At 32.9% G+C, this 14,839-nt stretch overlaps 3 protein-coding genes across 3 annotated transcripts; 2 read left to right on the plus strand and 1 right to left on the minus strand.

Moving 5' to 3' along the window:
* Positions 1-660: 660 nt before the first annotated feature.
* EAE98_010559 (uncharacterized protein) lies at positions 661-3,273 on the minus strand (the record flags this gene model as incomplete). The annotated part of the gene is made up of 4 exons (XM_038958180.1): positions 661-2,388; positions 2,439-2,719; positions 2,791-2,911; positions 2,968-3,273. The coding sequence occupies 4 exons, from the start codon at positions 3,271-3,273 to the stop codon at positions 661-663; spliced, it is 2,436 nt and encodes an 811-aa protein (XP_038805540.1).
* Positions 3,274-3,276: 3 nt separating this feature from the next.
* On the plus strand, positions 3,277-5,176 carry EAE98_010560 (uncharacterized protein; the record flags this gene model as incomplete). Its single annotated transcript, XM_038958181.1, has 7 exons — positions 3,277-3,471; positions 3,548-3,801; positions 3,856-4,225; positions 4,272-4,415; positions 4,477-4,600; positions 4,770-4,800; positions 4,852-5,176. The coding sequence occupies 7 exons, from the start codon at positions 3,277-3,279 to the stop codon at positions 5,174-5,176; spliced, it is 1,443 nt and encodes a 480-aa protein (XP_038805541.1).
* Positions 5,177-6,484: 1,308 nt separating this feature from the next.
* Positions 6,485-8,198, plus strand: EAE98_010561 (uncharacterized protein; the record flags this gene model as incomplete). The annotated part of the gene is made up of 5 exons (XM_038958182.1): positions 6,485-6,550; positions 6,611-6,884; positions 6,941-7,273; positions 7,319-7,785; positions 7,839-8,198. The coding sequence occupies 5 exons, from the start codon at positions 6,485-6,487 to the stop codon at positions 8,196-8,198; spliced, it is 1,500 nt and encodes a 499-aa protein (XP_038805542.1).
* Between the last annotated feature and the right edge of the window lie 6,641 nt (positions 8,199-14,839).

Below are 14,839 nucleotides of genomic sequence, written 5' to 3' on the forward strand. Positions count from 1 at the left end.
TCCAGTTCTTCGATCTCGTGGAGCCTACTATTTCATTGCAAGCAACAGCAATATAATACTTGATTAGTCTAAAGCCATTTTCAATAGGAAATGATAACAATGAGGGGGCAGAACGAAGGGCTCAGGCGCTGAGTGAGATGGTAGGAGCAGAAATCTAGTGTAGATGGATGAAAACTGTGACTTCAATCACGGAATATACGGAAATAGGATCCCGTAGAGCATGGGCTTTACATCGCAAATTTCTTGGATCGGAGGAGCGCTTAGTCTATACATAACCCTTCTGGCAGTTTAAATTCTTGAAAATAAAGACAGAGCCGCAGATGCGACTTCTAGACTTTTTTACTGATATTTCTTAGGTGATGTGAGTCTGAAATAAGAGTGATGCTTGAGATCATTAATGGAACAATATGGGTCATGGGTGTGAAATAGTCGCCTGCGTGTGCCGGTACCAATTCAACAGTAATTGCACCTGATGTCGCATAATCATCATGGAAAAAGAGATTAGATCCACTTCTATTCAGCATCAGGCTAGAACGAAGAAAACACACGCCATCATATTTTCTAGTTGATGAGTTAAAAATTCGCAATGCACGTAATTCTCCTCCAAAATTCGTTATTTTAAAGTATTAATGTATCAGCAATGGCAACCATCGCACAATCTCACTTCACAAGATTGGTAAGATCCTTAAGCACGTACATTTCCGCAAAAACTTCCGTAACCGATACAAACAATCTGAGTGCTTGTGACATTCTCCGCCCCCCAATTATTCCGGATCGAAGATGATCTTCTAATTCCTGTGCTGTCTTCAACATACATGCTTTTTCATAACTAGCAAGTGCCAGTACTTCTTTCTTGAGACTTTTCACACTTATTGGAACGCCGTCCCGCATCTCGTGGAACTCGGGAAAGTTGACAGTGTTTAGATTTCTTTCCTTAAAATCACGAGCGATCGATGAAAAGTCGTTGTACAGTCGACTCATGACCGCAAGATGAGAACTCAACTCCTGCGCCAGGTATCTCTCATATGCCGAAGAAAGACCAGAAAATTCATTCGTCGTACTGTTACAACTCAGAAGACAGGTGTAAAAAGAGAAGGACAAGGGAGCAGAAATATGTTTCGAGGCAATAGTATGAGCCCAAGAATAGTAGGGAAGCTGAGGGTCAGTGAATATCAAGACTTCTTGTTTCTCCCCTGTTTCCTGTGATGCCAATCGATTATTATCCCGGATTTGAACAATGTGCGCAATTAAAAAAGCCTCCAGCTCAATTCGCAGAGCATGTTTATCGCCAGTTGCGGCCCCTGAAATATGAGGATGATTCATTACAAAGCTTATGTAGGTTTCAAAGACAGCCTTGACGTCAAGAAGGAGCTTTGTTTTGGATGAGGTTTGAATTTTAGGTGGAGTGATCATACCATCACTGATATCAGATCTTGGCCTTTTCGCCCGAGCTTGAATAATGTCTCTGTCTGTAAATTCCTCTAGTAAAGTATCGGCAGATCGCTTTCTCTTCACGACTCGAGTTTCAAAAGCAGGTAGAAGTCTGCATGTAGAATGAGAGTCGCAAATGGCTTTTAGTGCGACTTCAAGAAGTTTAAGATCATCATCAGCTAGTCCAATAACCATTGACTCCATATATTCATCCACCAGAAAATCTAGGAGGGAAATTTCCATCATATCCCAAAGAAGATCTGAGCTCAGAAGTAGTTCTTCACAGTTATTCACAAGGACCCAGGCCACTGGAATGTGTTCCAAGTATTGTTCTGATGCTTCTTTGTTGACCGGGAATATCTCGAGCCTGGTAGACTTCAACTGAGGTAAAAATATGAGGCCTTCTAAGACGCATGCTTTGATTTTCCAGCTTTCTTTGGAGTATTTGGGCAACTTCCGATAGAATTTGGTGAGACCCAGAATTTTTGCAATATCTGGACGGAGACTTTTGAGGTCATCACTCCAACCAAACGATTTCCGGGATGCTTTGAGAGCAGCAAGACAATAAGATCTCAATAAATTACTAGATCCGTAAGTGACCTTCTCTACCCAGATGTACTGTGGCTCGGACCAGCGATCAATTCTAAAAGACTTTTTTAGAAACTCCTTTCCTGATTTGATCGCCGACTCGAAGAATTCTTCAAGTGCGTCCAAATAAGGAACATCCGATAGGGCTGTAAGTGTGGATACTGTATATGCCGTTACTTCTATGAGTCCCCATGAGCCGTCTCGGCTTTGACTGAAGAGTAGTCTATTCAGGATTTGAACAAGTATCACAGGGATTTTGTGATACACCACGCTTTTTGGGAGTTCTTTCAGTAGGCCTTTGTCCCAGAGTTGTAAAACACCAATAAGTGCTTCCGACAGTAACATCATGGAATATTCTGGGGATAAGTTCTAGAAGAGAAGATTAAGCGTGAGTATCTAAATTGGTGCGATAAACATACCCATTTGTCCTTGATTTCGCCTTTCCACCAAGAGTCAGAGAGAAAATTGGTAATAGAACATATCCACGACTGGTATTCACAAGGGTTTGGTGAGTGGAGTAAGGCTTTTAGAACATTGCAGTTGGCGCTAAAGCTGGAATTCCTCTCCCCAAGATATGTTTGGAGGTATCCTTTGGACCCGAATCGAGACAAAAGAGGGCCTGGGGAAGCGAATTCACCACACAAGTACAGAGCAAGTAACGACTTTGCAGTGTCATCCGCATCTGAAAGCATAGCTTCTGCTATTCTCTGTTAGCTCTTGTGAATGTACCGGGTTGACAAAACTCATTATTTAATAGTGGACAACGCTCACCAAAACCAACGCATCCTTCATGCATATCTAGTTGCTTCTTGAGATAATCGATTGTCTCTGATATATTCACTTGTCCCAGATCCTCTACAGTGAAGCCATTTTGCAAGAGAGTGGTCGTGATCTACATCGCAGAGTATTATTAGCATCTGCAACATATCAACAGCATAGGGTACGAACCCAAGTGATCTCGAACGTTGTACTTGGAAAGGCACTTGGGACGCCACCACTACCTCGTCCACTACTGTCAAATATACAAGCGCGAAGGAAGTCCTCGGCTTCAGGATCCCAGGTCGATATATTCATCAGATAGGCCGCTGTTAATGATGGCGAAGCCAGCATGCCGCCAAATCTCTTTTGATGCCCGAGACGATTAAAATCGATTATGCCAACAAAAGCCTCCAGAGAATGAAGAAGAGTAGTTTGCGATTCATCGTAAAGAATTTCGGGATCTAAATTTGCCATCTTTTCTTTATTGAGACGCATGAGATGAGATCTGCTGGGAAATTCAAATTTTCCGTCACAATTCCCAAGATCTCGACCGAGTTTAAAGCGCTGGATGATGTAGGATGGTATGGCTCTGGATATCTAATCACCTTAACGGCTTTCCAGCCGTTACAGGGAGCGCCTACAAGCTATTCCATCCTAAGGTTGTGTACATGCTATCAATTGTTGTATTCGAAGGTATGCTTGCCTTAATGATGTCGAAATCGTGAACGATGCCTTTGGCAACCTTCGCATGTAGTCATATTGCTAATAGGATCCAGTGGGCTCAATTGTTTGCGCCGCCTCGCCCTCGTCCCCAGTATTCATTATTGGTCGAATATTCGCAGGTATTGGCGCCGCGGGTATACTTCAAGGTGCACTGGGGATTATTACCTACATTTCTCAATTGGAAAAAAGTGCTTTAAATATGTCAATTGCCATAAGTGTTTTTGGTATCAGCATGTGTATTGCACCAGTCATGGGAGGTGCACTAACTGATCGTACCAGTTGGCGATGGTGTTTTTGGATGTAGCCTTCTTTTAGTCTATCTTCATTCAGCTCCCATGCTAACCGTTCTTGTAGAAATGTACCTCTTGGAGCACTTCTTTTAGCGCTTGTGGCTGTATTTCTGAAAATCAAGAGCATTGAGAAAACAGCCCGAAATCTCCCTCTTGCTATCAAGCTAAAGCGTATGGATCCTATTGGAATTATCATTGTTATCGCCTCTGTTTGTTGTCTGTTTCTTGCACTTCAATTTGGCGGAGTGTCATCACCGTGGAAATCATCAAGAGTTATTGGGCTTTTCACTGGATTTGGCTTACTACTCATTGCTTTTGGCATACTTCAATGGAAACTCGGAGAAAATGCCACAATCCCGTTAAGATTTCTCAAGCAGCGGACAGTATATATGGGTTCGGCGTTTCTATTTTGCACGAAAATGGTGAATTATATTGTAAGTTTTCAGGTGCAACCCCAATAACGTGTGTTGAAGTTTGAAGGAAATGTATTATCTACCATTCTACTTTCAGTCTGCTCGCGGATCATCACCTGTTCGTAGCGCAGTCGATTATATTCCTCTAGCTCTAGCCGAATTATTTGGTATCATGCTATCTGGAGCAATGATCAATAAGTTTGGACATCATGTAAGAAAAAAAAAGACATCCTCTCCTGAATCATCCACAGCTAACATAATGATTTTCAAAGATTCCATTCATTCTTATCGGTCAGACAATTTGTGCAATAGGAACCGGGCTCCTTACCACACTCAATATCACTACATCGACTATAGATTGGGCTACGTTTCTCGTAATTTGTGGGTTTGGTATCGGTATGGGCATAAATGCACCGCATGTTGCTATACAGGTCAATGAGAGAGTTTCTTGAATGTCTGTGAAGAACTTAAAGCTAATGATAAATAGCGAGGGGAATGTGTTTGTAGCAAATGGTAAACAACAACCCCTCAAATCTTGAACTCAATACTGATCTATCCTCTGTAGGCGTGGCAACATTTTTCTCTCAACTTGGAGGGTTAGATACAAAAGCTATAAACCTTTTACAGTAAAATCTAACATCAAACAGATCCATAGCAGTCTCCATCGGCAATAGCTTCCTAGTGAATGGCTTGGCCAAAGAAGTTCCACGACAAACGAGTGCCATTTCTCCACAGGCGGTAATAGATGCCGGTCCATTGGCGGTTCAAAACATCTCGGCAGATAGCACCATCGTGAACGCGGTGCAGGAATCATATGCAAATTCGATCTCCCACGTCTTCATTTTCGCAACAGCAATCGTTTGCTTTTCGATGCCGATGGCTGCTGGCATGGAGTGGTTAAACTTAAACACAATATCACAAGGAAGAAAGCACGGAGAAAGAAAACATGAGAATTCGAAAAATGAGCATTGAAGAATGAAGTGTGTCAGGAGAAAGTTGTATCTTCCGTTGAATAAGGGACTATTTGTCTTACGTTCAATCTTTTTTAATAGTCCACTAGTGGTTATTATTTTCTTTAGCTAAGAGTATGGATATTCGCACCCAGAAGAATTCTTAAAAGCCCAGAGAATACAATACTTCACTAAACAATTGACTGCGCCTAGTGTTCTGAAAGAAAATTTGGCCATCTAACTGAACAGCGATCTTGTATTCATGTATGAGATATAAGTTACAGCACATTCAAGCCTTAGTACAACTCATGTAATCAGACCAGCAGTAAACTCTAGCTCGTCATCATAATCAACTAAATATGTTCAGAGATGTCACCAGAAACTCATACGGTATGATTAATTTAAGATATGTTTAAATTTCCAATAGAAAACTGCTCCAGGTATCCAACTCATTTCCGCAATCGGTCTAGATACATGGAAAAATTTTCACCGTTTAGTTGTGGTACGGAAGCGATTGAACTTGATAACTGCTCTCTACTCGAATGTGTCTTCCCGACGTGTTATCTGGTCTATCTCCTTCGCTGTCTGATTCGATATCAACAGTTGCATCAGCGATATTATCGAGCGTATAAGCAGGATTGTTTGTTCGCGATCCACAATTTGTACGACTGAGAACGCTTTTCCTAGATTGCCCTGTTAAATTCGTCCATGTTCCACCTTCTTTCGAGCGAAATTTTTTGATCAAAACAGGTCTCATGACCGGAAGACAAGCATTCACAACTCCTAGGAGGGGCTTGAGAATGGCGAGTGCACCTACTGAAGCATGACTTTTTGTCTTGTTTGCAAAGTCTACGGTTGTGATATCTCGAACTCGATATCTACGCCGCACACGATGGTCAGATAATTTATAGAAAGGTACATTGCAGTATGTATTGATTACCACTTTAGTGGTGTGGATCAAATTATTCCGTCGAACCAGCCCGAACATTACGCGGAATCGTACAAAAAGAAAGACGTGCATAATATTGAAACAACCAACATGTTGCTATGCATATCTTGGTAACCAATTAACTAAAACTTGAAAGAAAATCGAAACACCACACTAAATACCAATGCAATACGACTGTGATGAGAAAAATCCTATAATATATTCAATAATAGAGATCGCAGACAACGAGAGGCATGGGTTCGTAATTTGCTATTGTATCGTAACCGAACTTCCAATCAGACGAAGTGTACTCACACGAGCCCCCTCCTCTTAGAGTTACAAGTTCTCAGTCTAAGTAAAAAAATCCATCAGGAAAATCTTTCCTGACAAAATCACGGAGCCATGGTCGAATTAGCAGAAATTTTCTTTTCATCGAAACTGTTTCTAAGTTTTGCGGCAATCGGTCTGGCAAGTACTTCTTGCACGTGCTGATGAAAAGAATGATGTGCTAACACACAAGAATAACAGTACCCTTTTGTCACGGTGGTCTACAATCTCTACTTCCATCCTTTGCGAAGATTTCCAGGACCGCTGCTATGGAGGTCCAGCCGGTTGCCCTATATTATATCTTTGCTCCGAGGCAACCTCGTCTTGGACCAGATGAAGATCCACGAGGAGTATGGTGATGTCGTGCGCCTTGCACCAAATGAGATTTCTTTCACAAAAGAAGAAGCCTGGAGTGATATATACGTACATCGCTCCGGGCATGTTGATCCTACTAAAGATCCAGTGTGGTACAAGGGTAAAGTTAAAACCGTGAAACAACCCCAAAGAATCTTTCGCTAATCTGTTCACAAGCACCGGATGAGATGCCACAAAACATTGTGACGTCTCTTGACATGGAACGTCATGCGCGATTTCGAAGAGTTCTAAGCAGCTCTTTCACGGAGACCAGTTTGAGAACTCAAAGCCCTCTGATTGAGTCTTTCGCAGACTTGCTCGTTGATCGCTTGACAAAGCAAGTTACCAATTCTAAAGCCCCCGACAATAGTGCGACTATAGATATGGTACAATGGGCCAGCTGGTTCACTGTTGATGTCATCGGCGAACTTGCACTAGGCGAATCCTTTGCTTGCTTGGAAAATACTGAGCTCCATCCTTGGGCAGATACTTTGAACAATTTCCTCAAAGGTATGGTTTACGCAGCTGCTACTAGATAGTATCCGCTTGTCGAAGCTTTGATCTTCAAGCTTCTTCCAAAGAGCGTAATGGAGATGCAACGAAACCATTCAGAGTTCGCAAATGATCGAATCAATAAACGACTTAATATGGAAAAGCAAAAGCCAGACTTTATCGCCTCTTTCATGAAGGATAATGTAGATTTCCACAAGATTTCCCTCGCAGAGACTCAATCAAACTTGGCCATTTTGATAGTGGCAGGTGCTGACACAACAGCAACATCAATGTCTGGAACCATGCTTTACTTGGTGCAAAACCCCGAGAAACTAAACAAGCTTGTGTCCGAGGTTCGGACAACCTTTCAGAGCGAGGAAGAAATCACCATTAAAGCTGTCCGCGAGCTAACCTATCTCAATGCTGTATTGCATGAAGCATTAAGACTTACGAACCCTGTTCCTGGTGGTCTTCCGCGTATCGTCCCTCGAGGTGGTGATGTCTATGCCGATACATTTGTTCCGGCGGGAGTAAGTGACCGGTCGATTTTCGTCAAGTTTATCAAGATTGCTGACTATAATAGACGAGCATCTCCGTCCGCCCTTACGCTATGAATCGTTCTGAAAGATACTTCTCTTCACCAAATGATTTCGTACCTGAACGATGGCTCCCAGAAGGAACTCGACCATCCAAATTTAATAATGACCATTTTTCTGTTAGTCAACCTTTCAGCGTGGGTCACTCAAACTGCATTGGTAAAAATCTGGCGTGGGCAGAGCTCCGGCTTGTTATAACGAGACTGTTATGGGCTTTTGACGTCGCCGAATCTGGGCAGAGACTTGATTGGACGAAATTGAAGACTCTAATGATTATCCAAAAAGAACCTATAATGGTTAAAATCAAGATTCGAGAAGGAATCGATGGGCTTATGAAGGGCTTATAGACTGTTACCGGACCGGGGGTGCGCTCAAGTAGAACAATACTTCAAGACATACCTGCTCACAACTATCCCTTCAATATATCTAAAGCCACTGAGTGTGTTCTTCAGAATTGAAGAAGTTCCAACGTGTGATGTACAAAAAATGGCACTCTGGATAAAGTAAACTGGCATTCAACCCCACCCATATCATCCACGTTCGTGTGTTTTATACTCACACGTACGCATAATTCAGTTTTGTTCAAGCAAGGCACCATGGATGGACTGTGGAGTTAAATGATGTCACATCATATCATATCGCATTGTATTTTATTCATGGATAATCACTTCTGATCATAATTAATTGAGTTAATCATGTGTTTTATTGGTTGAAAAAAATCGAAGAAGAGTCAGAGGAGGGAGGAAAGTGTGTCTCTGGTATTCTATAATTAGTTACCTAATTATCTATCAGCAGGTAAGTTTTCATTTTGGGTGAAGTATTGCTCGGAACGGTCTCAAGACAACATAAAGCAAGCAAGCAAAGAAGAAACCAAAACCGATTTCAAAAATCAGAGATCTAACTCACCTATTATTTCATCAAATAATTTTCACACTTACCCTACTTACTCATCTATTTATTGAAAATCACTCGGATAATAAGATTCCCAAATCTCCTCATTTCCTATTAATCTCAAAATTCTGTATTTGTTTTTTTTTTTTTTTTTTTTTTTTTTTTTGAATTCCCAATTTTCCTCATAAACCCTTCCCTTTTTTTTATAAATACTAATTTCACAAAATCTAATCTCTCATTTATTCTTAATTTTTCTTAATTTTTCTTCTGTTTATTTCTTTAATAATATATTATACTATATTATTATATTATATATTATTTGAAAAGATTGTAATACTTTTTTGTATTATAAATATAAGATTAATTGACTTTTAATTATTTGATTAAATTATATATCAATTTTTTTAGAAAATAATTGAATATTATATTTGATAATATTAGCTTTATAGAAAAAATACATTTAATCAATTATTCTAATATTAAAAGATTAAAGAGTAAATAGAATATTAATATAAATTACTTTCATATATTAAGTCGGTTACCCTACTTTCAAGCCAACAGGGTTTTGGGCTACTCTTTTACATAAAAAATCGCTTTTTAGGCCTATCGACATCTCTATCGATATATAATATATTTGATAAAAATTCATATATATATAATTTAAATCGATTTAAGCTTATTCTGACATTTTCAGATTTTCAGGTTTTTTCTATATTGAGATCTAAAGCTTCAAAATATCAATTTTTTAATTTATATAGAAATCACATATAAATTGAGAAATTCTATAAAATCTTTTATAACTTACTAATAATAATCATTAAAAAAAAACTATATATTTTTTTGAAAGATTTGAATTTAAATCTATATAGAAATTCAAAAAAGAATTTAGAAGAATTGAAAGATACAGAGATATAGTATATAGTAAATTTAAAATAATATAAACAATCTCTATTATTTTATAAGTGTCCCTTTAAATATTTATTTATAAGAAATTTTCTTTTTTTTCTAAATCTGTTAAATTAAATAAAATATAAATTTATTATCAAAATTTAAAATTTATCTTTAGCAATTTTTATTAGAAAGTTATTGAACATTTTATGAAAATTTCAAATTTATATAGAATTCCTATACAAATTTGAAAATCGATATTTTGAAGCTTTAGATTTTAATATAAAAATCCTAAAAATCTGAAAATTTCATGATAAGCTTAAATCGATTTAAATTATATATAAATAAATTTTCAATAAATTCTATTTATAAATAAAAAAAATAAAAAATTCCATTTTTAATACAAAAAGTAATCGAAAAGTGGCCCAAAATGAGGGTGGCCAGAAAGTTGGGTATCCGACTTATATTACTATAAAAATACTTAATGTGAAATCGAAAACTCGAGAAGGAATTAAATAAAGAAGATTTCTTAAAGGAGAAGGATATTTCTAGAAAAATAGTAAAGAGAATCTAAGAAAATTAGCTTTTTAATACTAATCTTCCAATCAAAAAATAATGATAGAAAGATATAGAGATATTGAAATTTCCCAATATATCAAATAATATAGATTCAAGTTTTTCTCTAATATTTCCCTCAAAATAATAATCTTCATTATCATTTCTATAATTTATTTAAACTTATATTATTTATTCTCTTTTTTAATAGATCTATTTCTAATATATGTAATAATATTATTAATCTATCTAATTCAATTTTTTATAACATTTCTTATATTATCAATAATATTTTAAATTTCCTTGTAATAAATGAAATAAGTAAAATAATTAATACTAAACTAATATTGAATATATTCTTAATTAAAAATATAATTACATATAATTTTAATAGATTCTTTATTTTCTTCATTATCAAAATTGTTTTAAAAAATTACATAAATATATTAATTTACTTACAAAGAATTTATATTGAATTTAATTAATTTTAATAACATTTGAAATAATATAAAATAGAATATCGAGAAAAAAAAATTAATAATTATAACATTGATTTACTCAATTTAATTAAATATTATATCTATTACATTTGATATTTAATATGTTTTAAAAACATTTTTCTGAATTCGAATTCAATGTCTTTTGAATAACAACACTCAAATATACAAATCACTTCAAAAATTCTCGAGTTCAAATAGACATTAAACAAATTCTAATTTAAAACAATTAAATAACAATATAAAAACAAAATAACATTTTAACAATTTGGATAATCAAATAAAAAAATCATTTATTGATTTATTATCATTTACTGAAATAAAGAAATAAATACCTTATAGGTAATTAGAGCAATTTAGATCGGTTCTATATCGGATATTCAATTGTATTACAACTAGTGAATTCATTTTTTATGATTTTAATTTAGACTATAATTCTTTAAAAGAAATTGTATGGACAAGGGAATTTACTCAAGGGAATTCACTTCAAAGGATTCACTTCAATACAATGACAACTGTATTAAAGGTATTAGGCGAATGCGAAGGAGACTAGCTCTTTCAGTAGTGTCTATATAAGGCCTACTATTTCCCTCATTAGCTAGCTCCTTAGATTGAATACAAATAGACATTTAGGGGCCTACACATAGTGGGAACCACGTCTTCCGTATCTCTCTCAAACTAACAGAAATATTTAAATCGAATATAAATTAAACGGTTGTCAAACTCTCAACAGTTATAAAAAAATTGTAGAATAAATATATCGCTTAATAATTTTGAAAGTTGGAATAAAAGCTATTCAAAATAATACTAGGAGTTCAATCAATCATATATATACTCTCTATCCCACCCACCTCCCCTATTAAAACCATACTCGATGTCACCAAACTAAACTTTAGCTAATTTGAATTATTCTGAATTCAAATTTTTAAAATATGTTGAATTTGAAGTTCTATAGCAATAGCGAATTCTTTATATATAAATTTTATGTATTTACTGAAATATTTGCTAGCATATTTATTAATATTAATTAGATTGACAAAGGGAAAGAGGATTATATAAGGACGTACCCAGATTTAAGTTTTAAATCTAAAATATATCGGATAATCCCTATATTAGCTTCAATTTATTCAACTACTTATTGTTTTGAACTATTTAGTAGCTTTAACCATACTAATTTACTTCAGAATATTGAAAACTACAGTTTTAATTTAAATCTAATAGGAAACGGATTTCAAAATTTAAATAGTTGTATAACAAATACATTAATTCAATCAGTTGTATATCGGTCCTAAAAACTCCCCTTTTTCTATACAGTAGTTTTATAAGTATATTATAGATTATATTTATTAAATCTCAAAACTTTTATATTGAATTAATTATTTAGAAATAAAATATATACTTTTAAGACATATAAATATAATATCTTTTCAAAAAAATCAAATACTAAAGTCCCTTTTTAATATAATTTATTATTGATTGATTTATTTGAAAACTATATATATATATTTTCTAAAAGAGAAGATGAAATAGAAAAATATATTTTAAAGCAAAATCTTGATATTAATATAATAAATATTTCAAAATTAATAATATTTCTATATAAATATATACAAAAGATTACTAATAAGAATATTTTAAATCTTATTATTTGTATATATTCCTATAATATGTTCCTATAATATTTTATTTCCAGAATTATATTTATCATAATATCATTATATTATATCTGAGTTTTTAAAAAGCTATAAAATTTATTATATTCATTACAAATAATACTATAATTATTAGTTTCTAGTTATTAGATTAGATAATGATTCAAAAGAATTAGAAAAATTCAAGGCTGGATTTATAAAACTATTCTAATGTTATTGAAATTTATAACTTAGTTTCTTATAATTATTCATTTGAGAATTAAAAAAAATAGAAATAGTTAATTAATTATATATTATGTTTTTATAATAAAAGATTTAATATAAATTGTAAGAGTTCTAGTCCATGCTTATTATACCCCTATAACAAATGTAACAAAATGTTAGGGAGCGACCACCTGATAGGGTTTATATAATAAATTTATTATTTTGAAAATATTCGGAATATTTTATACTTTCATAAATTAATAATAAAATAAATCAATCTTAATATTATATTCCGAATATAAAAGTGTCTTATTTTGAGCTTTTTATTTATAAAATAAATTTGAATAAAAATAATTATATTTTGAATTCAATCTCAATAATTAATTCAATTATAACTATATACTTTTAGTATAATTCTATATTTATAGATCTATATTTATAGGACTAGCTTTTTTCTGATTGGTAAATATTAGGTAGATCTATATAAGATGGGGGTAAGTATTAGAGAGCGATTATTTAATAGAGTTTATATAATAGATTTATTATTTCAAAAGCATTCGGAATACTTTATGCTTTTATGAGTTAGTAGTAAAGTAAATCAACCCTAATACAAAATCCCTACAAAAAATGAGGTTTTCCCATACAAATTATTATATTAAATATTTTGTTCAAATCTTTATATTTTCTTTTTTAAAAAATCGAAAATAATAAACAATCAGAATTAAAATATGAAAAATTATTTGAAATACTTTTTATTATGTTTATTGAATAGTAATATAGTATTAAAATCAAATTTTTCTAAAAATTCTAATATATAATGTTTTTTCTATACAAAACAAATGAATTTTTATCAAAATTTAGAATTTTCAATTTGAACTTTTTCAAATCTTATTCAAAGAATTAGAAAAAAACTTTTATTTATTTTTTTATAAGATTGGATTAATTGAATAATATTTTTTAAAAGAATTCCTGATTTAATCTCTTATTATAAGAAATAAACTAGGGTATAAAATGTTAAATAATCTCAAATTTTAACTAAAAAATTGTTATATATACTAGAAAACAGACTAAACGCATTAGGCGTATTATATAATCATCTTGATTGATATAATCAACTGAATTGTATATAGCTTTCAATATAATATACACTATACTTAATATTAAAATCTTTATTTATAATATATATCTTTTCTAATGATTTATATAAGAGTAAAATAGATATGGTTTTTAATCTCTTTTTGATTTATTTCAAGTTGTAAATTATTAATTATAGAAAATATCTTTTAAATATTATAAATTGCTTTATTCTTTTTAATACGATATATTATAGTTTTCTATAATATTTTTATTAATAATTTGTAGATTGTAATATTTTTCGAAATCCCTTTTTCTTTTGATTTCTTTATTCTCAATTTCTAAATAATATTACTTTTCGAAATCTCTCAAATCTCTTTTGAAATCATCTTTTTGAAAATCTTATTCGAATCACCTTTCGAATTTTTTTCGAACCTTCTTTTTCTTTCAACAAATACAATATTTAATTTTTTAAATTTATATTAGAAATTAATCTACAATTACTTTTTATAATATTATTAAGTTTGCAATTTTGAGGATATTATTAGAGCTATTAGTAGACTCTAAAATACTATATAGTAACTCAATATCAGTTAGGGATTTTATTATATAGTATAAAATATCCAGATTATTTTAATATTTCCTTTCGAATTTGAATAAGTTATTCTTTCTATGCCTACCTTCAAGTTCTTCGATTAGTATATTATATATAGTTTCAGTTTCGATAGGGAATATCGTATACAATACAATACAACAGGAAAAACAATTCAGGTCTTATATGCTAGAAGGTTGGATAATAGATAATATATTATGATTCTTAGTTTGAAAGCTAGTTCCATTTTCAAAGTAATTGGCCTTAAATTTCAGGGGATAATTAGATTTTCTATATAGGGGTGTATAGTCTTTTTTGGGATGGACTAGATATCAGAGTGAATATTACAGCCCCCTCTAGTATGGTTTTATTAGCTTTCTAGTACCTTAAATAGACTCAATCTTTTATAGGAAATACAATCAAGCTTTTCACCCCCTTTAATACGTATTTAGCGTCTTTTCTATACTATATATAACGAATATGACATAATATATATAATAAATCATTACAGTCTAATTCAAAACTAATTTAAACTAGATATATATAAGAAATAAAAAGATCCTTTAAAGATCTCTTTCCTTTTTAACCTTCTTATTCTAATTATTTGACCCTTATAATATACTTTAGTATATAAT

This window comes from Botrytis deweyae (assembly GCF_014898535.1).
Source record: "Botrytis deweyae strain B1 chromosome Unknown BDEW_037, whole genome shotgun sequence".
Lineage (NCBI taxonomy): Eukaryota > Fungi > Ascomycota > Leotiomycetes > Helotiales > Sclerotiniaceae > Botrytis > Botrytis deweyae.